General features: G+C 35.7%; 1 protein-coding gene across 2 annotated transcripts in view; it reads right to left on the reverse strand.

Moving 5' to 3' along the window:
- Positions 1 to 864: 864 nt before the first annotated feature.
- LOC131067616 (uncharacterized) overlaps positions 865 to 27,450 on the reverse strand; it is a 90,546-nt gene continuing 63,960 nt past the window's right edge. The window contains exons 7-9 of one of the 2 annotated variants that reach the window (XM_058002694.2): positions 9,043 to 9,187; positions 1,399 to 1,478; positions 865 to 1,247 (exon numbers count right to left, since the gene is read on the reverse strand). In XM_058002694.2, coding sequence (XP_057858677.2) covers positions 1,149 to 1,247; positions 1,399 to 1,478; positions 9,043 to 9,187 — 324 coding nt within the window. In that variant the 3' untranslated portion in view covers positions 865 to 1,148. Of the gene's footprint in view, positions 1,248 to 1,398; positions 1,479 to 9,042; positions 9,188 to 27,450 lie in introns of those variants that run through there. The other variant, XM_058002695.2, reaches the window with a different exon arrangement.

Genomic DNA, 27,450 nt, shown 5'->3' on the forward strand with positions numbered 1-27,450 from the left:
AATATTTTTCTTTAAAGCATTGATTAATTTTTCAAAAAACAACTTCAATAATATTTTATATTAAAAACATCAAACTTCAACATCTACGATATCAAGAGATAATAAAAAATATATATAATCAAAATCATAATACTTCATTGGTTTCATTTATCCACATAAATTTCAATCTATCAGAAATAAAGAGCTTAAATATAAGACCTACTAATCATTAAAAAACTGAATGTAATATAATATGAAATCATTAGATGAATTCATTTAGAGTGGAGATTAAAGTTCTTATTTATCAATTAAGGTATATCTTTATTTCATTTAATTTCATAGTATCACTTGAGGTAGATAACAAGTTAAAGTAAGATCATGATCTTATTCCTTAAAAAATGTTGAGCCTTTGTACCCAACAAAACTTGACACTTAATATAATATTTGTGAGACATTCAAAGGCCACTCAATGAAAGAATTATTTTATAATAATAATGCTAATTTTTGAATTTATAAATTATCCCTTTCAATAATAATGATATTTATTTTATTCTAAAAATTAAATTATTTTTATCAAAATTACGACTAACATTTTTCTATATAAATACTTTTTTGATTTATATTCTTGGTAAGAGACCAATTGCTTTCTAATTTTTGGGAATAGCTAATATCAGGCATGCATAGACTTAAATTTTAACCTTTTTTGAGGAAAAAAATGCTTATTCTAATGTGAGATTCAAGTTTATAGTTAATTACATTCTTTTAATTTCTGCTGCACTTCATCACCTAAGCTTTTACTTTAGTAAGCGGGCTAAGGCTCATCTCATAAGCCATGTCCAGGTCAATTTGACAAAAAAAACAAAAATCGGAAAGAAAAAAACTGTCTAACCTAAATTCCAATTTCATTGCAACTATTTTGAAATTTCTTATTTTGTTTGAAACAAAATTTCTTTTGACTTCCTTTTTACCTCAGTTCACTTGCATCCTGAGTAGCATTTATTGCGAGTGCCACCTGGAAGATATTTATCGGGCAAGAAATCAAATGTTCTAATATTACATCAGCTAGCTAGCACATGAATATTCATGATGCATCTAGTGTTCAATTGAGATGCGCTTGGACAATAATCTTGCCGACTGTCAATAATTATTAATTATCAACTGAACTGTTGTCAATTTGCATGTTGTCCAAAATACCAAGAAACTTTTTCCAAAACTGCGTTAGTTGCCAGAAAATCTCTTCTCATTCTTGAGCCATAATCATACATGTTCTGTACCCATAAAAAAGCATGCGGGAAACTAAGAAAGCATGAAATTTTTTTCTATCTAGTTATGAAACTTAGGAAGGTAGAAAAATGCAATCAGTGACGAACATCATCTACCACTCCTTATAGAAGAATTGCAAATAGGAAAGAATGTTACCCGCAAATATTCATTGACAGTGCAAAGATAAGCATGTCTTTCGCATTCATCATCAAGTTGGCTGACAAAATCTGGAGGCTCTGTAACATGTTAACCATGAGACCAATTGTCATGAAAGCAAGCAATATAGGTTCATGTCTCTATACTTATTTGTTACATGCCATGATTTATAGAAGATCTCTTCTTATTAATTCTCGCCAATATCATATTAACAAAAAAGTTCTCATACATAAATATAACTCTTAATTACTGGTTCGCTCAGAAAATGACCTGTGAGCATCCTGCAAATCAAAATAATCTGGAAACAGGTTCAGTACATACTTGGTCTGGGTCCTCTATGGATATCAACAGGGTTTTGCAATTCAGATCCAGGTTATCTGGGCATGCTGGTCCCTAATGGATATCAACAGGGTCTTGCGACTCAGACAAGGGTTTGTCTGTGTATGTTGCAGACTGTACATGGGTGAAACTAGGTCTAATTTGCAGGATCCGGGAAAAACCTTGGCAGAAGCTCGCACCCAAAATAATTTTTAAAATTAATTTTCTTTACTTTTTCTGACTTCATAGGTTGACTAGGCAACCTAAAAATTTCAGCCCTAACCTAAAATTGACCTCTAAAATACATTGAAATACAAAAAACTCATGACCGAGGAGATTGTGGAGAAAGATTATTAGATTAGAAGTAGGTTGTTTTTTTAAACAAATTCTTTTGTTTTGTTTTTCATTCTTCTATATTTAAATGCATAGGATATATATTTTTTGTTTTCATTGTTTGGAATGTGTTGTTTTCCAAACTTTTTGCTATAAGAATTACAATGATAACCGAGTGATAGTATGTTGACATGCTATAATAAATCCTAGCTGACAGGATGTATTTGGGTTTGTATTAGGTGTGGTGTCAAACATACAAAGGGTGTGGTTTTTCCTGGTATGGGCATCAAAGCTTTCCCAAATAAAAGGGATACACTAGTGCCAACATCTAAAGTGTTGGAATATATTTCAAGTAGATGAAACAATTGCCCTTAGAACAAGTCATATTTGTAACCGAAAGGATCAAGAAGGCCCTTTGCTTTCTCATTTCTTCATATTCCTAAAGTTATAGTAAAAAAAAAAAGGTTATAGTCGAAAGCAACCCATTTTTTGCCATGTATTAAGAAGAGCAAATTACAAATAAGAGAACAATCTGCAAGATTGCCATAGTACATTGCAAGATGTGTCTATGCCCTTGGTTTGGTGTTTCATATTGTCCATTCATCATACTGGCAAGAAATAGTGAGTCTTGTTGATTTTGTAACTAGGTTAGGAAAATAAATAGGATTCGGATTGCCTTAAGGCATCATCCGAATCCTTACAGGGCAGGGCCCTATCTATTGTATTTATATGTAATGTGTAAAACAAATAGGGCTGGGCCCTATTCCAATGTTGTCCGAATCCCAAAAGGGGGCTGGGCCCTGCTTCATTAAGGAGGCATGTAAATAGGGCTGGGCCCTTTATCTCCTACACGCCAAGCAACATGAAATATGTTCATCATATTATAGGGCCGACACTATATCACTTCGTGTAACGTGTGGCCCTAAATAGGTGCGCTCCCCTTGCAATATAACTTAATCATTATTAGTACGCCAAAATAGGGCAAGACATAAGGTAACGTGTAAGCCCTATAATTGTAATTAAGTCTTGGCACAAAACTTAAGGTGAAGCCGACTTGAATTGGTCTCCACGCCAAATATAAATAGAGATTAATGTGTACGCATTCATCACTCTCAGTTTTCATCATCAATGTGAAGTTAGCTCTGCAAGATCTGCCCACTCATTCTGGAGGTTAGCGAATCCTCATTGAAGGCAAGCAAACCACTTCTGATCAAGGAATCAACGAATTACTTCTGCCATCAGCATTTGCCATACATGCGATCTTGGACAGTAAATACATTGAAGAGGATAGCGAGTTCCTCTTGAAGGTCTACAAACATCATTAGGTCTGCAATCTTCAGTGAAGAACTACGAAGAGCTGGACGCTGTATGCTGATGATATTCTTATATAAGAAAGAGATAAGTCTGCTATCTTCTGCTGTTACATTGTGCCCTAGCTGGGTTACGACTGTAACTCTAATTCTGCCCTAGGTTGACAGTTATATGAGATAAGTAATCTGATCTTTATTGCCATTGTATTCTACAATTAATAAAAGGATCTAGATCTGATTTGTTGCTGGGTTTTTCCTCCAAGAGGGAGGTTTTTCCAGGGTAGTCTTGTCTTGTGTGATCCTCTATTTGTATGCTTTACTGTGCAACTTTAGTTTTCTGTTATTGTGGATATTCTGATCATGAAAACTAACAAGTCTAATTAATGAGACTCCAAATAGTTACAATTGCTTGGGCTTTAAGAAGGTGTGCAACATCTTACTAACAAAGGAGGTGAAAAATGTAGAACCTTTGCAGTCCATTAGAGATTCCTGGAAAGAGAAAGGTGTTCATTGTTTCCAATGAATGGAACGATGCCAAAAATTGGCCCTTGATAAATGTGATTATAGTGTCCTCTAATGGGTAAATGTTTTTGAAAATTGTGGATTGCGAGGGGCATGTGAATAATACATAATTTATTGCTAACATCATCATGCAAGCTTTTAAGGAACAATGTTGTTAAGTCATAGTAGACAATGTCAAAAATTGTACAACTAGTATTTTGGTGGTTGAGGCACACTATTCACACATCATTTGGACACTTGTGTTGTAAACATGCTCAACCTTAAGCTTTAAAGAATTGGCAACAAAATTGATTAAATCAAACAAGTGCAAAATTCGATTAATGTCTTACATATTAAAAATCTATATAAAATGTGTTGATAGTATCTTTCTTGAGGCACCTATTCCACCTAAATGTGAGAAACTGATTAAAAAATAGACCCTCAAGAAGGATCTCTCTCAATGTATTTCATATAGATTTTTAAAATATATAATATGCTAATTTACCTCCTTTTGAATTCAAATGTATATATAGCATGTAGTCAATGTTTATTGTGGTCTTTTTCATAAATATAGTCCCAAGCCATTTTCTAAGAAGGTTGAGTTCATGTTCATGTGGTATGGTCTAAGAGCTTCATCATCTATCGTGTCCAACATGATATCAAAGCAAGTTGTTTGTCTAAACTATATTGTTATAAAATTTAGATCTTAAATAATAAGAAAATCAATGATTAAGGCAACCTATTGATTTCTCTCTCTTATTTTAACACAAACCCTTTCTCTACTCTCCTCTTTCTCTTCAATTTATTTTAATATTTATTTTCCAAGTCGAACTTAGTGCTAGATGTGCCGATAATCAATTAAGTGTATCTTGTTTGAAGGGTATTTTAAATTTAGAGGTTGGGTTTTTCAAAATTTAAAAAAATCCATTATTAGGCATTTAAGGAAAAAATTATGGATTTTTTATTTCCCTATTCCCTAATAACAATTATTGCAAAAAATAAATCACAGTTCCCCTTTTTTAATAAAACAAAATAAATAATCCTTATTAGGGGGTAAACTAGACCCAAAGTTTAGAGTTGGCCAACCTAAAACAAGGTGCCCATACCATTTGGACTGAACTCTACTATCCTAGCTAAAATGAAATCTAGCCATGCCTAGCCACAATGGCCTTGCAGCCCCCACCAAAACTAGCCCACGGCTGAATAGACTTGGTTGACCAAGTCCTTCTAGGGCACAATAGCCATGGCCAATTGACCTTTTCAGGGCGCTACAACCATCCAATTCGTGGATCCAGCCACTTTGGCCTGCTGCCCCAACAAGAAAGTTCATCTAACTACTCTTTTGGTCCGACTGTCCACTCATCTCAAAAACCTTAGGAGTGCAATTTGCTCTTATTTTTTTGAGGCTGAAAATTGCACATAACCCAATAACTTTTTTTGGGACTATTTTGTTTTTCTGATTGAACATGAGTGCGTGGGTCTAGTGTGACAATTTGTCATGCCAGCTTTAAGAGAAATCTTGTGCCAAATTTTTCTATGTTCTACATGGTAACTCCAAACTTCTGAGTGCCACATCTTTTCACTTGGAACCATTTTTTTTTGGTACTGAGGTGTATTTCTACTGCATTTTGGATCATTTGCATGTGATGAAGTGAAGGCAGATATGTCTGCAAAGGGCTGTGGAAGCTATCGTTAAGGATGTCAAGCTCTCTTTTGGATAATGCCATTCCTACATTCTCAAAGTGTTGCGATGAGGACAAGTCTATGCAGAGATGGTGGTCTCTCCTCCGAGTAAGGGTCTTTCCTGTGCTACTTGTAATGAGTTAAATTGTAGTGCTAAAAATCTTGGTGGTGGGTTGAGGCTTGTGTAATTTGCCTCCTCCCCAGATGGACTATTCTCCTTTTTGTTGTTGTGGGGTAGTAGTTTTTAATTTGACTAGTATGTCGGTTTGGTGGTTCTAGTTCGATTGTTACTGGTTTCGTCTAGGACTTCAGATATTCTTTTTGTGTTGTAGTCTTTTGGGTTAGGGGTTTGGTTTGGTTTCTGACCATTACCTAGGTGAAGCTCCTTCCTTCGGATTTGAACAAATCTCTCATCATTTTGAGGGTCCTTGATGTTGTTGACAAAGCTTCTTATTGCATGGGGAATGCCCTCATTGGACGATTCTTGAGCTTTTATCTGAATATTGATGTTGTTCAACGCCAGTTTCTAAAAAGGTGGCATGTGACTGATCAGATTCGGGTGGTTACCATCGCAAATGGATTCTTCTTGTTCTCTTTCCAATCCTTTGTGAAAAGCATGAGATTTTTGTAGCAAGGTCCTTGGTTCCTTGGTAAGTCTCATTTTCATTGAAAAATTATCTACTAGTTTTGTTGCTATCAAGGAAAATTATAACAAGGTCTTCATTTGGGTTAGGCTCCTAGGGCTTCCTTTAGAATATTGGGACGAAGAGGTTATTCGTGGTATTGCCAATTCTTTTGGTCAGTTTTTATTTATTGACAATGTCACAAAATCTATGAAACATTTGGTTTTTGTTAGATTGTGTGTTGATATTGATAAGGCACTACCAAATGTTATAAAACTATGTTCCAAATCTGGCATTTGGGAGCAAAAAATCCATTACAAGTTCTCGTAGATTTGCCTACATTTGCCTACATTTCCATAACGGTAGACACTTCTCCCATTCTTCCCAAGAATTCAAAGAGAAACACCACATTTAGACAAGGGTTATCACGAATCATGTTGAGCTTGGGAAAGAGTGTCAAAATGTTGTTAAAGAGTGATCTGATACAAGGAATGAAAGAAAGGTTTTGGACATTGTTGTTGTGGGTCCTATTGGGGATGTGCAGGAGTCTATTCTTAAGGATTAAGAGAATGGTCCATTTCGGTCAAGCTTTATCTCCACTCCAAAATTCTTTGGTAAGGTTTGGATTTAAACCTGCGTGACTGTTATCATGGTTGCCCTTTTACTGTGGAATTGTTTTGTGTTTCTCAAGGGTCTCTCTAGTTTAAAGGTTCATTTCTTTTTTGTTTCTTGTCTCATGTTTTTGTTGGCTGTCGTCTCCATGTTCTTGTCTCATGTGGTTCTTGCTTGTTCTTACTGTACAAGGTTTTGGAGTCCTTCTTAAACCTTCTTCCATACATAGCTCCAGTCAAAAGCATTAATCTAATAAAAAACAAATAATCAAATGTTGGTCAAGATGGACCCTTACAAGAACACATGGTAACTTATAAAAGTATCATAAAAAATCATAAATACATTTACTAACAAGAAAAATAAATACTTTTTTGCTTCATATAAAATATCAAAACTATCCTATATGAAGTAAGGTGTTCATCTAAACAAGTATTGTTGTTATTTGGAAAAACAGTATTTTTATGTGTACAATTATAAGGGTTGCTATGCATATGCATTGGAGTGCTTTATTTCTCGTATCAACAAAATAAAATGTGAGTACAATAAATACCTTGTATTTTATCATGAAATGTGAAGGATTGTCAAAAAAAATAAATGATGATTTAAAGTTGAATATAAGTTGTATTTTAAATAATAATATGTTGTTGTGATAACAATTGATAGTGTTTTTGTGTTCAACTATTGGATCAATTGTGCTGGATATAAAGGTTAGAGATGACGTGATTTATGATCACCAAAGACTTAAACAAAACAGATTCCCCTCCTGCAATAGCCATTTGTGTTGCACACGAGTTGCTTCCCTAGAAAACGTGAAAGAGTCTTCATCAGTTGCATTTTTTGCAACATAGGTCTGCATCTCAAAACTCAGTGACTTGGTGTCAAACTCACAAGTATCAAGCAAAGACTCAGCTATATGGAAAAAAAGACGATTCTAGGCTTTAAAATATCATTAATCTTCATTTTTTCACTGATTCGGTCAGTTTTTGTCATTTTCTTTTGCAGTGAGTGCATTCTCAATGGATTGAATTGATTGTTGGATGATTGGGAGTGCAATTTAAATGGATTTATTTTTTTATGGTCAGTTGAAAGTGATAAAATTATGAAAATTGGAATGTCCTTATAGCCTTGGAAACCTTAATCCAGGCCTAATGGTGAGGACTCTACCCGAATGCACTTGAGGCACTGCCTGCAAACCCTGCTGAGGGCTGCTGTCCCAAGACCCCTGTCAGGGGCACTGCCCTTCAATCCCACTAGGAGATGCCACCCCCATAGCCCCCAATCCGGTTTTTAAAAGTAAAATGTAAAATATTATTTTAAGCTGTGTCATAAGGAAAAGCAAAGATGCTACCTTTATTTGGCCTTAGATAACAAAATAACCATTTTGTTCCTATTTTTATATTTTTCATTTGCGAAGTCAAACTTGATTCGGAGGAATACTACTACAATCAACATAGACTTTATGTTCTCTAAATTCATTCTTTGGGCTACTCATACATTAATTTCTATTTTTTTGTGTAATTATGTTTTATTTTGTTTTTTGCCAAGTTTTGTCAAGTCTCGAGTCTGAGTCAAAATTTTGGGCTGCAGGGTCTTTATTTTCCTACTATGGGGACAATAGCCCAAAGAAACTAGAATAGTCTAAGAATTAGCTTCTACCCATGTGTTATTGAACATTGCATTAACTTTTGATGAAAGAATAATCCAATTGACACAAGCAACTTAGGATAATTCTCTTGGAAAAGAACTTTGATTCATTATTTGCAATCGCAAGTGTAAGAGCAAAGCTTATAATAAAAATTTGGTAGGGACAAATCCATCAGTTACAATGCAATTAATATCAATTGAAGCAGTCATCAGATGGGTCTCATGTTGAAAACACTTCTACTGCTCTGTTTGATCTATTTGAGTGTGGCTGTATAAGTAAAATGAAGGTTTCTATGGCTCTAAAACCCAGTCTTTTTGTATTATAGTGTCTACAATAGATGCTAATCTTATTGTAATGTAAGATCTAGCTCTCTGTTGGAAAAATTGAAAATAACAACAGCATAACTAATGCTTTTTGAATTTACTACTAATTGGCATGAATTGTGAAGGACTATAATTCTACATTTTGCATGCAAAATGAAAATGCTAAAAAGATAATCATAGTGAAGTTGGGATGTTAATATCGACCAAAGAGAAAATTAAATGCCTTTTTTTATAACTTTAAATTAAACTGTTTATTCCTTGACTTTCTTTTATCAAAAATTTGCAACTGAATTTACCTGGAACACAAGGTAAAGCCTCTGGTTCACGTATCCAGATGGGTTTCCTATATTGTAAGAAGATATAGCGGCTGCAAGCATCTCTGTTCTCACCATAACTCAGTGTTCCTGATGTTCCTTCAATTTGATTTGATTCAACTAAATCCTGCACCATGAAAGAATAAAATGAATAGAACAGAATGATATTGGTTGCCACATTGCTCAAAAGTAAATATTAAGTTATAGCATCTATTCAAATTGGTACTCTTAATCCTAAACCATTTTATACAATATGAATTGCAACATTGTACTGTGTACCCATAAAATAAAATCATAGAGTCATGCTTAATGCCAAAAATTATTGTTGTTTCTCATGTGTAAGCTATAATTGTATACTTGTTTCTAGTGGCTATCATTGTTGTCATCATTAATTTTAGATAACATGTTTGCAGGGCTAATGGAAGGAGTTTTTACTTGCATAAGGCAAGGTGAATATGAAATTTTGTACAATGAAGGAAAGGCAGAGATGTTATGAGGCAGGAAGATGGCCATGAAGGCTTCCAAAATGCTTCTAGGCAAGAGCGATGCACTTTTTTGATGTTGAAAAAGGGTGCGTAAGTTGTCCAAGTGCATGCTCATGAGGAAAAATGTCACTCTTGAATCAATTTCAAGTGGAGTAAAAGCTTAATAGATCAAAATGAGTACTTAAAATGTCCTAGTAGATCAGAAGGTGCACTTTTGGTCACTTATATGAAAAGTGGAACGGTTATAGCAAGTCAAGTTCAAATTACAAAAAAATGTGAATTTTAAGTGACTAGTGCAATGTTAATGACAGCTTAGAACATAAAATCACTTATGTGATTCAACAATGCACTTATTCAATTAAACGACAAAACTCAACATCAAAATAGATCAAAAAGCGTTACAACCTTCTTGGAGCACATGTGGAGAGAAAATTACTAAAGTCAAGTGAGAATAGAACAAATGTGAAGTATAACCCCCCTTGAGGTGTCTAGACTCACTCACGTGACATGTCAACACAAAAAAATAATGAAAAAGTGCATTATGATGCCTAGGGTCACCTCAAGCAAAAACTCGAGTGAAAACATGAAAAGTGGATGGGAGACCCTTTAAGCATCCCAAGTTACTTAAGTGACATGATATCAAGTTCAAAATAGGGCAAAAGGTGCATTCTAGTGCCCAAAGACACCTCAAGTGCGTTGAGTTACATCATGTCAATGAAGAAACATAAGAAAAGTGTCATTCCAACTCTCAAGTGCACCCCTAGTCACTTAAAAATCAAAATGTCAAGTTGAATTAGATGCAAAAGTGTTTAATGAAGAGAATGATGATCATGGTCTCACTTAATCTTAGCAAAAGAGTTACTACAAAGATGCAAAATCTAAAACTGTTCAATAGAGAAGTAACAAATAATATTGAATTTATGTTGGGAAACCCTTACAAGGAAAATCCCAGCAAACAATTGCACTTTTCAAATTGCATTCACAATAAAAAGATAACAAGATGATAAGAATCAGGTCTATGTTATTCATAAGATCTTCAACATGCAAAAGTTGTGTTGTAGCAATCCCATCAACAATGACTTACTCCAAAAACCATCATATATTCTCCAAACACAACATCAAATTTATGGTCAAAATTCAATATTTATCCAACCAATTTGAGTGCCTCAATTCATGCAATAAATTAGGATCAAGAAAAATTCACCTCAAAAGAATAAGACGCTCCTCAAGAACAATGTATGTTCAAACAAAGGCACCAACTTTTGGGCCCGAAAGGAAACCATTTCGAAGGAAATCTCTTCCTCAAAGGAACATCACCAATGAACCTACAAGGATGAGGAGTCTAAGAATAAGCTTAGAAGGAAGAAATGGTTTCTCTTGCAAGAAGCCATGGGAACTAGGAGATTGTTGACTTAGTTGAGGACAAGTACATTACATAGAAATCATGTCCAATGAAGAATTTGAGAAGATTAAACCAGAAATGGAGGAAGATGATTCCAAAGAGAGGAATAGGAAAGACACTTTGGGAGGCACCCTGTAATATCCCTACATTAATGTTTCATAAATATCATTATTACCATTCTTTTCTTTGCACAATAATTTGTAGATCAATTATTAACATTAAAATTATGTAAATGTTGTACTATGAAATAATATTAACAAAAATATATTTACCACTTAACATATACATTAGTAACATTGTATTCTGAAATAATATCAAAACATTAATGTTAATAACATACATATTAAATTGTTTATTAGTAACATAATCGAATTAAATGGGAACCGGCGCCTAAAGACAAAGTCCCTAAGTCTACCGGTCAACAAGGACAGAGACGTCCCTTGGCCAAGTGGACGTGTCTCTCTAACCAAGTCATACCGAAGTTATAAGTAGGCGGGGAAGCTTCTACCATGGGCATCGGGAATTATAAGAAAGGAAATAAGGTCGCAGGCTGGTCACGAAGTGGCAGTGCTGAGCGATTAACTTGTAAGAATACCTTCATCCTTCTAATCACAGCTGACTGTAGACAGCAGTAATAATTTTGTACTGTTATTTCTTTTAAATTCTTTATATGATGATTATAATAGTAATGATATATATATATATAGGAAGAATAGTAGAATCTGGAATGAATACGTACATTTACATAAATGAATATAACAGATATAATAATATAATAACAGACAAACATAATAGGAACTGTGTGAATATACGTATAAATAAGGGATAAATTGACAGAATTAAAAGGATTCACAATAACACTGATTCAATAATTATAATAGAATAAGGTAACTAATACACAACTGAACAGTCAACTATAAGAATCTAGATCATAAGAATAAGTGTTAATTAATAAATTCTTGTAATAGAACTTCTTGAACTAACCTAATCTTCAATTTGTTCCGTATTTCTCCACATCCCCAAGGGAGATGGGGGCTACTAGGGAGGGGTGGAGTAAATCCATCCGATAGGATGCCCCAAGGGTTAAAGACTCCTCCTGAAATCTGGGCTGCATGCCCCAAGGGTGAATGGACTGAGTTCAGTAATCTGGGCTATCTTGAGAGTTGGTTTCAAGCGCCCTAGACAGCCAACCCTCTTCTGGGAAAAGGGACGAAACACTTGGAAATTAGGGGAATGATTTAGGAAGTTGTATCACAAGGTGCTTTTAACTATGCTTAATTAAGATAGTAATATAGTTGTTGCTTTGATAATTGACAGAGCATAGATAGGGGACATTACAAACCCTAGCCACACTTAAGGTGCTCTTAAGTACCATCCTTTTAGAGCTTGTGGAATCTTAAATGGGCAGAAAATTACAGTGTTGATAAAAAAATGGGATACACATAATTTCATAGATAAGAGCTTAGTTTTGAGGAGAGGTTTAAAAATGATGGATTTCAAAAGGTTTAATGTTGTAGTGGTAGATGGTTTAATCACTCCTTGCAACAAGAGGAGGATGCAAGGATTTGACATCATTTTGAGAAAACACCAGATTTGTGATCACTTCTATGTGGTTGGTCTAGAGGACACAAACATAGTATTGGGAGTATACTGCTTGCATTACCTTGGAGAATTCACACAAAACTATCAGACAATGGAATTAAAATTCAAATCAAATGGCAAGCAAGTAGTGCTTCAAGGTCTTTCAAATGAAGCCCCACGAATTTTAGCAAAAAGGATGGAAAGATAATATCACTAAGGACAAGTTGCATGAGCAGCACAATGCTTAATAACAAACACAAAATATCCTCTGGGTGAGTGTGTGGGGGAAAAAGCGAGACTAGGTCAACATGCCCTAATCCTACCTTTTGACACACATTTGTGGAATACGAAAGAGCCTAGAGGTATCACACAATTGGCTACTTCTTTTTGTGGAAGAGAGAGCCACGGGCTACCTATTAGGATTTCTATTCCTTTGTTGCAAATGATAGATAAAATGATGCAAGTTCAACTCCTAATCCCAAAGTGCAAGTATGAACTAATAACAAGATTGCAGAATTGAACTTAAACAATGGAAAGCTGTAAACATAAGGACAAGACAAGAATGTAAATGCGTATTTGGTGTTAAAATCTGAGTGAAAATGTTCGGGACGGGGGCGTGGGCGCCACTGTCCTGATTCTGCCCCTGAAACTGCTCTGGAAACTGCTGTTTTGCAACCTGAAAAGTTGTCAAAAATGCTGAAAATTTGCTGTCTGACAGAAGGACCAGGGCGCCCCACGCCCCTGTCCTGGTCTTTTGCTCTGAAATTTGGTGTGTTGTTCTGTCTTCGTCTGCTTCTTTCGGATCTGCAACTTGCGGCATCGTCCGAATCCCGAAACCTGCACTTATATCTGAAAAGGTGTTTTGGGCGGCTATATAGGGTTTTGTCTTAGTCAAACCCCCGCTTTGGTGATTTCCACCTCCACGAATAGCCAAGTTGTATTGTAAAAGTACTGTGTGTGCAGACCTTGTGTGTGTGCAAGATCCTAAAATGCAAGTAAGCAAACTAGAGCAACCTAGAAAGTAAACCCTAATTGCTTGTAAATGATAATGTAAATGCTTCAAATCAAAATGCAAAGTGATCTAAAGCATGAATACAAATGATATAATGAGGCTTATGCAAAGACATGAAAACAACATGAAATCATACCCAACCCCAAGGGAGGGGTACAAGCCAATCTTCAGTCGGTGATCCCCTATTGCTCTTCAATGTCTTCAAAGCCCTAAATGGATGAATGAAATTGATGAATTCTTGATGGATGGATGTTGAATGTTGTTGAAGTCTTCAAAGATCTGCTCTTTCGCTGCATAGAAGGCCCTTGGAAACCAAAATTCTGATCCCTTCAAATGAAGAAAGAGAGCTCTTATATATGAAACCCTAGGTCTTAATTTCAACTTTTGGCCGACCTAGAGATTGAATCTCCCGCCAATATCTTGGGGTTAAGCTTTATTTTATGATTGGATCGTGCTCCTAAAATTTCAGGAAAAATGTCCGGGACCATGTGCACGCCGGGCGCCATGGTCCCGACAACTTTTCACCAAATTTTCAGGGCCGTCGGATATAATGATTTTAGAGAGAATCCCGAAGTTACAGCTGATTTCGAGATGTTTTGACCCCCGAAATCAAGCCCCCAAGTTCAAAATAGGACCTAATTAGGGTTTTTGATTAAATGATATATTGGAAGAATAAAATGAAAGGGGCACACTTTAATGAAAGGGCCCAACTTTATAATGTGGAAGATGATGAAATAGGACCTTAGACCTAATTAATTTGATTAATTAAGTGCTAAAGGGGAAATGCAATGCAAAATGCAAAATGCGCCAAGGCGGGTGCTAAACTAGGTGTGAAATTGTACCACCCTAGCAAGTGCGTACAATTTACGACGCTACAGTGAGAAATATCATAATGTTGATTTTTAGTCTATTTTGAATAAGCATAGTGTAATTTCCAACAATATCCCTTCAAGGTTGCCTCCAAATAGAGGATTTTAGTACATATTAGAGCTTGAGTTGGGGTCCAACCTGATTATTCCCACACCCTATCACTATCCCCGAAGACACAATGATGAGATAGAAAAAACAATCAAAGAACATTTGGACATGCAACACACCAGGCCAAGCTCTAGCACATTTGCTTCATTGGTGGTTTTGGTGAACAAAATGGATGTCGCAATGAGGATGTGCATTAATTATAGAGCCCTCAATAAAAAGAATAAAAAAATAGGTACCCCATTAGTATCCCATCCCTAAGATTAACAAATTGATAGATGAGCTTCATGGGGTAGTCTACTTCTTCAAGATTGATCTTTGTTCAAGATATCAACACATTAAGGTGAGAGAAGAAAATATCCAACAAATTGTCTTAAGATGTCACTATGGACATTATGAGTTTTTGGTTGGCAAATGTACCAACCACATTCCAATCTTGCAGTAATGAGGCATTCATTAAACAATTAAGAAAGTTTGTGCTGGTATTTTTTCATGATATTCTTATTTATAGGAAAACTTGAGAGGATCACTTAAGTCATATTGATTAGATACTAAGCATTCTAGAGAAAAAAATAATCTCTACAAAGACTTCCAAATGTGATCTTGGAATTACATAAATCTTATACTTGGACACATAATCAATGCGAAGGGTCCAAGCAAATCAACACAAAATTAATAGTAATATTAATATAGACTGCAATATGTATAACAGTCATACTTAATTTCATTTATATTCATAATACATGAAGAATTGTTATATGGTAGCCTAATCTTTAATCTTTCCTATTGCCCCTAAGAAGGATTGAATGTGGGAATGTTAAGGAGAGGTGGTATTAATAACTCACAAGACAGGTAAGTCCTGCGGTGGAATGGCCCATGCTACATCATACAAGGGCAATAGATAAGAACTGCGGTGGAATGGGCATGTGTTACATCATACAAAGGCACTATTTTTGAAGGATAGTTTCTAGCACCCTAACATGGTTATTCCCCATCCTTCGTAGGGTTGAGGATTAGGTTAGAGGTAGGGATTGGGGCTTAAATATAATAGTTATCAAATGTATTATGAATCATTAATTGTTTCTTAATTTAATATGATTTAAATGCATAGTGATGTATGTTAATCATTGGGAATTGGCAGCCTTCTAGTAGGGGACATTACAAACAAATGGATCAAAAGTTATTTGAGGGACAACATCTTGGACCAACAAATGGGTTGGGCCAAATGGTTGCAGTTGGATGAATACTACTACAACATATCCTACCACATGTCAACAAGTATGTCTTCATTTATGGCACTTTATTTATATAAGGCACTAACTTTTGTTGATTTGGTGTTTGAAAATAGCAGGGTTTCTATTGTGAGTGACTTAGTCAAGCGTAATCAAGACATTTTGAGGTCACTCAAGGCTCACCTCTAACAAGTATAGAAACACAAAAGCTATATATTGATCAAAAGTGCACAAAGAGCACATTCAAGGGTGCAAAGAAGGTGGCTTTGAGATTGCAACCTTACAAGTACTCTTTATCAACAAGGAGGGATTTGAAAAGCTCAAGCCCAAGTTTTATGGACCATACAAAGTTGTGAGGGGAGTTGGAGAGGTCATATATGAAGAAACACACACTTATACTGAGAGACGGTGGGGGGCGGAGGTGGGGGGAATCAGTATAAGACCAACTTTTCAATTTATAAACTTTAACAATCACAAAATAATAATCAAAAGCATCCACACAAGTAAGATCTAACAATTTAGAACACAAGATGCACAAACAACTTATATGGAAAACCCTACGGGAGAAATCCACGGCAAAATAATGCTTATATTGAAAACTTCTTACAATCTTTGTAAGCACCAACCCACATGAGACACTAGTCCCCTCCATTGAGCACCAACTCAACAAGACCACCAATCTCTTTGAATGCAAGGCACCAACCTCCAATGAAATGATGATTTATATGAACTTCTTCACCAAAAGCTGCCTTTGTGTATGCTCAAAAACTTCTTATAAATGCTCCAAATATCTTCAACAACTCACTCAAAAGTACTTTGTAAAATTGCTCACAAACCCCTTCACAAGATTTGCATAAATGCTGCTCATAAATCTGCAATAACTTATCCTCAAACTCTGCTCTTTAATCTGCTCTAAAAAGTGGGAAGATATTCATTAATTGATTGCTTTTTAGACCCTCAAACATCTCTTATTTATACCTCCTCAAACACCTCTTCAACCAAGAGTTGCAACCCCTTAAATAGGTTGGCCAAAACCAGCTAGCATTTAATTTTTATTATTTTATTTTGCTTTGCCCAAAGTAGGCACTAGCCTTAAGGAGGTCACCCCTGTTGTGAGGTATTCACACATCGCCCCATCGCAAATGGGGACCCCCACTTTTTTCCTGCTTTCTAGAATAGCATTAGAATCCTTAGCTATAAGCCTTTGCATTAGAGAGGTACTGATGATCAATAAGTCAGGAGTCAGGTAGATAGCCTTGTGTGAGGTGTAAGTTTGTAAAGTCTAGATATCACGAGTCTAATCATGAGTGAGGAAGGATTGCTAATTAAAGGATCACTACAAATGCTCCTTTTGAGGAGTGAACTTCACTTCATGTACACCCCTTATGTAGCGAACTTCTTGCACTTCTTCCATAGAGCAAAAACTCATCCTAAGACCTCAAGTTGAGCATGTTATCATGTATTGAAGTTGAGAGAGTAAGTGAAAGTGAGCAAAGGAGAGTTTAGTCTTGGTTTGAAATCCACTTCATAAGCTCAGCCTCAGGAGCAAAAGAGGAGCAAGCTTCAACTTCATGAACTGAAGTACATGAGCGAACTTCACAATTTGAGATAGATGAGCGAATTTCACCTTTAGCAACATAGAAGTAAACTTTACAAGCTAAGGAAAGAGTGGTTTCAAGAGCATGATCGAAAGGTGAAGTTCAAAAATGTTGCTTCATGTAATGGATGATAGGATCTAACTTCATGTGCTTGATGAGAGAAGCAAACTTCAAGATCCAAGACACATGACCAAACTTCATGAATTCAGCTACATGAGTGAACTTCATGATTTAAAGTAGATGAGCAAAATTCATGATGGAAGAGCGAAGGCGGTTTGAAAGCATTTACCTTGAGTTGATTCAATTTGAAACAAACTTCACAATTCAAAGCACATGTGCGAACTCCACAAATTGGACAACATGAGAGAACTTCATGTTTTGGCATACATGAGTGAACTTCATGAACTCAAGCACATGAGCGAACTTCAGGAATCAGCCTACATGAGTGAATTTCACAAATTGGAGGAGATGAGCGAATTTGCCCAAGACAAGATACAAGGCAGCTAATAGATTATTTCCTAGAGCTAATTTGATACTTTAGCATGCCTAAGAGAGAACAATTTTGAATAGTGAAAGACGAGTAAGAAGTTAACTCCATGAACTAGAAGGAATGAGCAAACTTCACGTTTTGAGGTACATGAGTGAACTTCACAACTTGAGATAGATGAGCGAACTTCACAACTCAAGGTATATGAGTGAACTTCATGTCTTGTAGATGGAGAGTGAACTTCATGAGAACGAGTTTGAGAGAGAATTTCATGTGATGACCTCCAAGAGTGAACTTCATATGCAAAGAAATAGTGATTTTGAGTTGAAAGCGAACTTCATAAATTGAGCAGGGGGAGCGAATTTCTTCTAGTAGCCTTCCCTAAGGATAATTCAATATATTTGCATCAATAAATGGTGGGAAGGCTCAACATTGGAACCCATAGAATGAAGACAAATGAAGGAGAGTAAGTTCAAAGATAAGGGTAACTTCATGAACATCAGTGTTGGAGCTAAAAAACAACTTCAATAACTCCTTCATGAAGGCAAATTCTCTCTAAATCCTCTTATCAAACTTGCAAAACACATAAAATTAAGAGATATATTAAGTTAGAAGAACTATCAAGGTTATGTAGTAGGTATTTGATATCATGTTTGCTTTTGTTTTGTAGATGAGGATGGTGATTGCAAAGCAAAAGGAGAAAGATTGTACGATCTACATCACCATGCAAGGAAGAAAACTTCATTTACAAGCATAGAATGCCCATAAGGAATCTCAACTCTCATAGCATCAGGGAGTCACAGAGAAAGAATTCCAAAGAAGAGAAACAGTTGTGACATCAGGAGTTCGTTCCAAAGCAACATCAATACTTCAAAACTAAGATTCACACCTTTCACCTCCATGATTGAAGCCCTCAAGAGAATAGTTCAGAGGAGTTAATCAAAGTTAGAAGATCATCATCATCACGAGAGCCGGATAATGTTGAATATCAAGAAATATTCCTTCTTGATGATCTATCAAGCCTACAAGTGCAAGTTAAAGGTGGAATCCTAGTCATCATCCAAATCACTACTTACCAATCAGACAAGTTCCACATCCGCATGTCTAGATGTAATGTACCTGACTCATACATGAAGGTACAAACTTCAAGGCACCTACCCCTGTTATCCATTGGTTGAATATTCTGGAGATGACATGTGTCAAAATGATGTCATTATTTCATTGGCCAAAATTGAGTTTGTTGTAACAAACCCTAATTAGGGTTTTCATTGTAAAATCTCGGCCATTGGTCTCAAATTGATCTGAACCATTGAATTGTATTGAGAGCACTATAAAGGGCTCATATCTCTCATTTGTAAAGGTTAATAGTTAGTAGCAGAAGAAATAGTTAGCGAATAGTAGTAGGAAATGAATAGAATAGAAGATAGAATAGAAGTTAGAGTAAATTAGGAGAAGGAAGAATTGTTATTATGACTTGTAAATGAAATACTCTTTTCATTGAAGTTGTGGTGAAATGTATTATTTCAACAAGCCTCATAGTTTTACTTCTCATTTTGTTTTCATGTTGATTAGATGGAATGGAAGAATTTGTTGAATGTATTTGTGTGGAATCCTTTAGTCCATACCACTAGCCTCTCGTTGTTTGTAAGAGTGCCTCGTGTGGTCAACTGGAATGATATGTGCTTAACTTCGAATTGTTACACATCCATTGCTTATGCATTAACTTGAATGGTAATCAATGCTTGATGGTGTTGATTCGAATATCTTTGAGATGCCCTTAGAAGATTGCACTGAGCTTGTGTCAAATTGTTCAAGTTGATGGTGAGACCTCGCCCAATAGGATTCCATCTAACCATTCACCTATCTTCTTACATTCTAGGTCTTAGAATAGAACTCCCAAACCCTTTATCTTTTGCCCGTTTTTCAATTCAAGTTAGTTTAGGATAGAAAAGCATCACAAGATTGCAACATCAGATGATCGAGTTCCAGCGATTCAAGCATTCAACAATTCAACGTAAGTCCCTTTGTGATACAACGATTCAAGCATTCAAGTCAACAATTCAACGTAAGTCCCTTTGTGATACCAGCAATCACATCAACCAACAGAGCTTATCCACACATCAAGACCTGACATTTATAAACCTTGGAGTTGTCTCAAGTGATCCTTAAGCCAATCTTCAACATTTGAGTAACTTAGTTCAAGAGAGGATAAGATACTTTTGGGTATTTTATTCTGTGTTCGCATGTGCATAAAAAACACATCAACAGTCCCATTTAGAGACCCCACCAAAAATTAATTTAATTTGCTTCAAAGATGGCGGCTCTTATGAGGGGGTTGTCCAAAATAAAAATATTATTTTTGAATTTTTAAATCTCCTTTAAGCATGGATGCCAAACATTAAATACTTGTGCAACTTAATAATTAAAATTGCCTCTCACTTTGATCAATGAAATCTCAATCATATTGCCATAATTTTGGCACAGCTTCTCCAACCATTACACCACCAATTTTCCCTTTGACATTAATGACAATAATGCAACAATCTCCCCCTTTGTCATTGATGGCAACCTTATAAAAAAAATAATCTTGTGAATGCAACTGGGTCATACAACTCCCCCTTTGACATCAATGGCAAAGGGTATTTGGGGCTAATTTTATAAGATAATGAATAGCTCCCCCTAAACACATGCTTCCTTTTAAAAAACCTTAATGATTGGATGTCAGTGACATCACTCGCAATTTCTCCCTTAGTTACTCAAATGTCTCTTTTGGAAGAGGCTTTGTAAAAATGTCAACAATTTGTTCCTTTGTAGCAATGTATTCCAACTTCACTTGCTGGTCAACCACCTACTCTCTTAAGAAATGATATTTAATTGGAATATGCTTTGTCTAGGAGTGCATAACTGGATTCTTTGAAATATTGATTGCACTTGTATTGTCACATAATATGGAGATGGTATGCTCGTACTCAACCTCAATATCTTTCAAAGTTTGTTACATACATAGAACCTACGTACAACAAGTTGCTGATGCAATATATTCCGCCTTTGTTGTAGACAAAGAAATTGAAGCCTATTTCTTACTCAACCAAGATACAAGATTGCTACAAGGAAGAATGCTACCCCCACTAGTACTTTTTTTGTCATCAACATTGCTGGTCCAATCCACATCCATACCTCTTGGATACCAAAATCCAAAATTCGTAGTGCCTTTAGATATTTGAATATTCTTTTGATTGCATGCACATCAATTTCTTTTGGTGTTGCCTGAAACCATACCACCAAACCAACTGCTTACATAATATCGGGTCTTGTAGCTGTCACATATAATAAACTTCCAATCATGGACTTGTAAAGAGCTTGACTGGCCTCAAGAGATTCATCATCTTTACTCAATTTACATCCGACAACCATGGGACTGCTCATTGGATTGCAGTCTTCCATCCTGAATTTATTCAACATCTCCTTAATGTACTTGATTTGTGAAATAAATATTCCTTTATCTAATTGGGAAATTTGCAACCCAAGGAAGAAGGACAACTCACCAAGCATTGACATTTTGAACTCCTACATATTTGTGGCAAATTCTTGGCACATCTTATCATTGCTACCCCCAAGAATGATATCATCCACACAGACCACAACAATATACAAATCATCTCCTTCATTCTTGACAAGCAGATTATTATCCGCAATTCCTCTTTTGAAGTCTTTCTCTTGAAGATACCTGTCTAGCCTTAAGTACCAAGCCCTCAGAGCACCTCCTTTCGTCTACAGACATAGTCCTCATTCTTTAGACTTCTTCCTCCACGTTTCCATTTAGAAAAGTTGATTTTACATCCATTTGAAAGACTTTTAAGTTCTTAAAACCAACAAGGGCTAAGAATATCCTTATGGCTTCAACACAAGCAACAAAAGCAAAGGTTTCTTCGAAGTCAATTCCTTTGACTTGAGCATATCCCTTGCATACCAATCTTGTTTTGTTCTTTACAACTTGGCCATCCTCATTTAATTTGTTTCTAAAAACCCACTTAGTGCCAATCACATTTTTGTCCTTAAGTCTTGGGACAAGTTCCCAAGTTTCATTTTTCTCGATTTGATCCAATTCCTCTTCCATAGCCTTTATCCAATACTTGTCTTCACTTACTTCTATAAAGTTATTTAGTTCAACTTTGGAGAGCAAACACACGCTTGCATGTTTTGATGTACTAGCAGTCCTTCTCGTCTGGATTTTTGTGCCTTTGTCTCCAATAATCAAATCTTCAAGATAATTCTTTTGAACAAATCTAGATGGTGTCTTAGGTGGTGCTTTCGATGGTGTCTTTAGATTTCTTTGCTCAACTTCTCCAATTTCAATTTCTTCCTCTGTTGCTTCTTCTTTGCAACTTTCTTCCTTTTGATAATCTTGTGCTATCTCCTTTTGATGTCTTTCTTCATCAACTTTCACATTGACACTTTCAAAAACTTTGTGCAATTTTTTATCATAGCATTTGTAAGCTTTACTCCTCGTGGAATATCAAAGGAAGATACCTTCATCACTCCTGGAATCAAATTTTCCAAATCTTCATCATCTCTTCTTATATAGCACTTGCTTCCAAAAACCTTGAAATACGTCATTGATGCAACCCTTCCATTCCAAAGTTAATATGGTGTTTTGTTGTGATTCACCCTAATTTGTGCTCAGTTTGAAATGTAGACAATTGTATGAACCGCTTATCTCCAAAAAATATTAGATATATTGGATTCATTTAGCATGGCTCTTGCCATTCCTTGAATAGTTCTATTGTTCCTCTCAACTACTCCATTTTGTTGTGGAGTTCTTGCGGTTAAATATTTTATTTTTATCCCATGTTCACAAAAAAATTCAAATTCATTTGAGGTAAATTATCCTCCTCTATTAGATCTAAGGCATTGGATCTTTAACCTTGTTATATTCTCTACTAAGGCTTTAAATGCCTTAAACTTCTCAAATACTTCAGATTTTTCTTTAAGAAAAGCTATCCAATTCATTCGAGAATAATCATCAATCAACATAAAATAAATCACCTTGCAAGTTTTTCGTCCTTGTTGGCCCACACAAATCAGTGTGAACAAGTTCCAAAGGCTTTGATGTAGAATACTCCTTAAATTTGAAGCTTGTCCTTGTTTTTTTACCATATTGTTTTTTGCAGATAATATTTGAAGGCTTTGCTATCTTCGACATGTTCCTTACGGCTTGTTTTTTAATTGATCTTCACAATGTTACCAAAATTCAGGTCTTCCATCCATGCCACAACCAACTCTCATCTTCTTGCCCCATATAACACTTTTCATTTCTGATTTCATTTAGGATGTAGAAATTACTGTCTGTTCTATATGTGTCTGCTATCACTTTCCCATTCTTCTTGATTTTACATCCTCCATAATGAAATGTAAGAGTGTGCCCTTGGTCACACACTTAGGAGATTATGCTTCAATACTTCAATGTATAAGACATTTTCAGTTTTCATTTTTCCATTATCTAGACTAAGTGTGCCTTTTCCTTTTATGTTTGTTGTAGCATTTTCCCCAAATTTCACTATTCCTTTACTTACTTTCTTCAAGGAGAGAAATTTGCTCTTGTCATCAGTCACATTGATTGAGCAACCACTATCAACATACCATTGGTCTTTCTCATTTTGCGCATGTAGTGCAACTTGTACAAGCATGGATCTTTCCTTCATTTATTGCTCCTTCTTCCAAACCTTGTTTGAGGCATCCTTTTTCTTGTCACGAACATCCTCCTTATTCTGTCTTAGAGGCTCAACAAAAGCATTTCAACAAAACCTTGTTGTGTCCAAGGTTGTTACACATATAGAATATAATGCTATAGTCCATAAGACGAGCGAATGCATTATATCTCCTCTTGGTGAATTCAAAATCATTCCTTGTACAAACTCTACAATTCAATGAAAAGCAATAACCACGGAAAGAATATTGAAACCTGGATGTGTGTGACTAAAATCTTTGAGAAAATGACTTTTTGTAGTTGCCCTTGTTTACCTTTTATTTTTTTGTGGGACTTTGTTCTCTTTTTTATTTTCCTCCTTGTTCTCTTCCTTTTTGAGAGTCTCAACATAGCTTTTTGGCTTTTCTTCATCCATCATCTTTGGTAGATCCACATCATTAAAACTTGCAACATTCTTTGTCTTCTTGCAATAGTAAGGTCATCCAACATTTCAATACTTTTATCAAACTTCATACATCGATTTAGCTGGTTCTTTTCTCTTCTCCAATTCTTCCCTTAAGGAAATGATTTCAAGTTCTAACTTCTCACAATCCCATTCCTTTTCAGTTGATCTCTTAGAACTTCTTCAATTCACTTAGCCTCCTCAACTTGAGTCCCGAGATCTACAATCACCTTTTCTAATCCTTGAAGTAGCTTCGTCTTCAATTCATTGTCTTCTTATCATTTGAGTTTTTAGCTTTGAATTTCACTTCTTGAGTCTTTTGATTTCATCTAGAGCAACAATAAGTTCTTCTAGGTCTACTATTGTATCCTCCTCTCCTTCAAGCTCCTATTTTGTCATGCCCCCGCCATTACTTAGATAGGAATTAGGGCTGCAAAATTAAGAAGAGCTGACCTAGAGCTTAGGTGAAAATAATAAAGATCATGGGCCGACTCTCCTTTGTATTATGAATGAAATAAAAAAAGAAAACCCTACGCCAGCCGACCTTTTGAAAATAAAATAAAATGTATTTAATGCTAAAAGAGCCGACCTGAGTTATGGCGCCCATTTTGGGAGAAATAAGTTTAATTTAGATATCTTTCAAATGCTCCTTGGCCAAGCTAGTTGAGGGGATATGTCTTTTGGTTAGAGAGGCACATTGAGTGTATAAATAAAGGTCGATTGGAGGTCATTTGAGCAACCATTCCTTGAATATCTTTCCAATCAAAAAGCAGATTATAAGAGCAGAAAGTCAGATCTTTAAGATCACATTATAAGATCACAAAATCAGATCTGAATCAGAAATAATTATTTATTACAGGAATAGTATTCTCATCCATCTGTGGTATGCACAAAATAAGAATGACATCTGATTCTGGGGAAGTAGTTCTATCAGCAACAGCATTCAGAAAAGCAGATCAGAGAAGTTAATCTTTATGGTAAATAAGGACAGTATTTAATAATCTTTATATGCTTGATTAAATCATGGTTAAGGAATAAGAGGATACAGGGAGGGGAAACAGCAATGAGGTCCTCTCCTAAGTACGCCACCTCTGGCAGTGACCGAATGGTCCCATGAGGCCAAGGGGGCACAAGGAGTGTTGCCCTTGGGCTTAGGAGGGAGGGATTCTCGAGATACCCTACTGTAATAGTCCTGACTTCCCTATCATGATTGGCCATGAGATTAAGGAATTCAGATCATAGGGGGGAAGATAAAGAAAGGATGGTGAGGGGAATGGCTACGGGAATCCTCACTAGGTATGCTAACTCATGGTAGTGACCGAATGGTCCCATGAGGCCAAGAGGGATTGAATATCTACTCTTGGGCCTAGGGTAGAGGAACATTCAGGCACCCTAACATTCCCTTTATCTTAGTCTCCCTATGGTTGAGATCCATAATTAAGTTATGTCCATCTTATAATCAAGTTAATGTCCCTAAACCCTAGTAACGAGATCTATGTTTTGCTTACTATTTCTAACAAAAGATTTGTTTAATTATGTTTTCAATGATTATCTAACATGTTTGTAGGACCTCAATTTGGGTGATCTAAGTTGGTGCGTAACCCTATTCCATCTCCTACAGCCTTGGAAATTTGATTTTAGGCCAAAACTAGGGCATTTAATAAAAAGGGACATTACATTTTCTTCCGTTTCTTTATATTTTCCTCCTGGTGTAACTTCTTTTGTCTCTATGTCCATACACAAAATTTCTTCTCTATCACTTTTGGAGAAGTTTTTGTCACTTTCCTTGGATGAACTATTGCTTTCTTGAACATATAGGCCCTTTTTATGTCTTCGTAAGTTCTTTTTCTCATGCTTCTCTCGAATGTACATTTTCTTGTTATATTGATGCTTCTTTCCTTTTCCCTTGTTGTATTCTTCTTCCTCTTCGCTGCTATCACTTCCAACCTATGGACATATGGCAGCAAAATGACCTATATTACCACAATTAAAGCATTTAAGAGTATACTTAACTTTGCGCTTGATAGATCCTTTTTTGAATTTCTTTACAAAGCTTCTTCCTCATCACTTTAACTTTCACTTGATACCAGTCCTTTGCTCTTCATCCTACTTGATGCTTTGAAGGCGGCTTCTTGTTTTGATGTTGTTCCTTTCTCAATCCTCATTTCATAAGTGGTGAGGATACCATGCACCTCACCCATCTTCAAAGTGTCTAAATCCTTCATTTCTTTTATGGCGGAAACTTTCACATCAAAACTCATGGGAAGAGATCTTAATACCTTTTGCACTATTACTTCATCCTCAATCTTTTCTCCAAAACCATAGATACTATTTATGATCTCATCCACACAGAAAAAATAGGCACCAATATAGCAATATTCTCTTCGTCCTTCATCTTCAAACTTTCAAATTGTCTGATGTGGGTTTGGAGCTTTGCCTTTTTCACTCTGTCATCCGCTTCATAAGTCGTTTGAAGCTTATCCCATATATCTTTTGTCAATGTGGAATGCATGACTTTGAGAAATTCTAATTTAGTTAGGCTACTTAGAATAGCATTCATTGCTTTAGCATTGTTCTCACTTGTCCTCTTTTCGTCTTGATCCATTGGTGGAGTAGATGGTGCCACATAGCCATCCACAACCAATTGCCATATATCAAATCCATAAGCCATCAAATAAGTGTGCATCTCTACACCCCAAAATGCATAGTTGCTCTCATTAAACAATAGGGCTCGATTTGAAGAGAAACCTTCTTGGCATGCATGTGTGTTCTTAAAAAATTTCGTTCAAACGGTTAGGCTTTTTCAAAGGAACCTACTTTGATACCAATTGATGAAACACCTTATAGTTTATACTAAGAGGGCCAGAGAATCAATGTAAGACCAACTTTTCAATTTATAGACTTTAGCAATCACAAAATAATAATCAAAAGCATCCACACAAGTAAGACCCAACAATTTAGAACACAAGATGTACACATGATTTACGCGGAAACCCTTGTGGGACAAAACAACGGAAAAATAATGCTTATATTGGAAACTTCTTACAATAACTTATCCTCAAACTCATCTCTTTAATCTGCTATAGATCCACTCTAAAAAGTGGAAAGATATTTGTTAATTGCTTTCTTTTTAGACCTCTCAAATATCTCTTATTTATATCTCTTCAAACACCTCTTCAACCAAGAGTTGCAACCCCTTAAACAAGTTGGCCAAAAACAGCTAGCATTTAATTTTTATTCCTCCAAAATATTATGAGGGGGTCGTCCAAAATAAAAATATTATTTTTGCATTTTTGAATCTCCTTTAAGCATGGAGGCCAAACATTAAATACTTGTGCAATTTAATAATTAAGATCGCCTCACTTTGATCAACAAAATCTTGATCATAGTGCCATAATCTTTGCACAACTTCTTCAACCATTACACCACTGATTTACCCTTTGACGACATCAATGACAATAATCCAACA

Source organism: Cryptomeria japonica, chromosome 5, assembly GCF_030272615.1.
Source record: "Cryptomeria japonica chromosome 5, Sugi_1.0, whole genome shotgun sequence".
Lineage (NCBI taxonomy): Eukaryota > Viridiplantae > Streptophyta > Pinopsida > Cupressales > Cupressaceae > Cryptomeria > Cryptomeria japonica.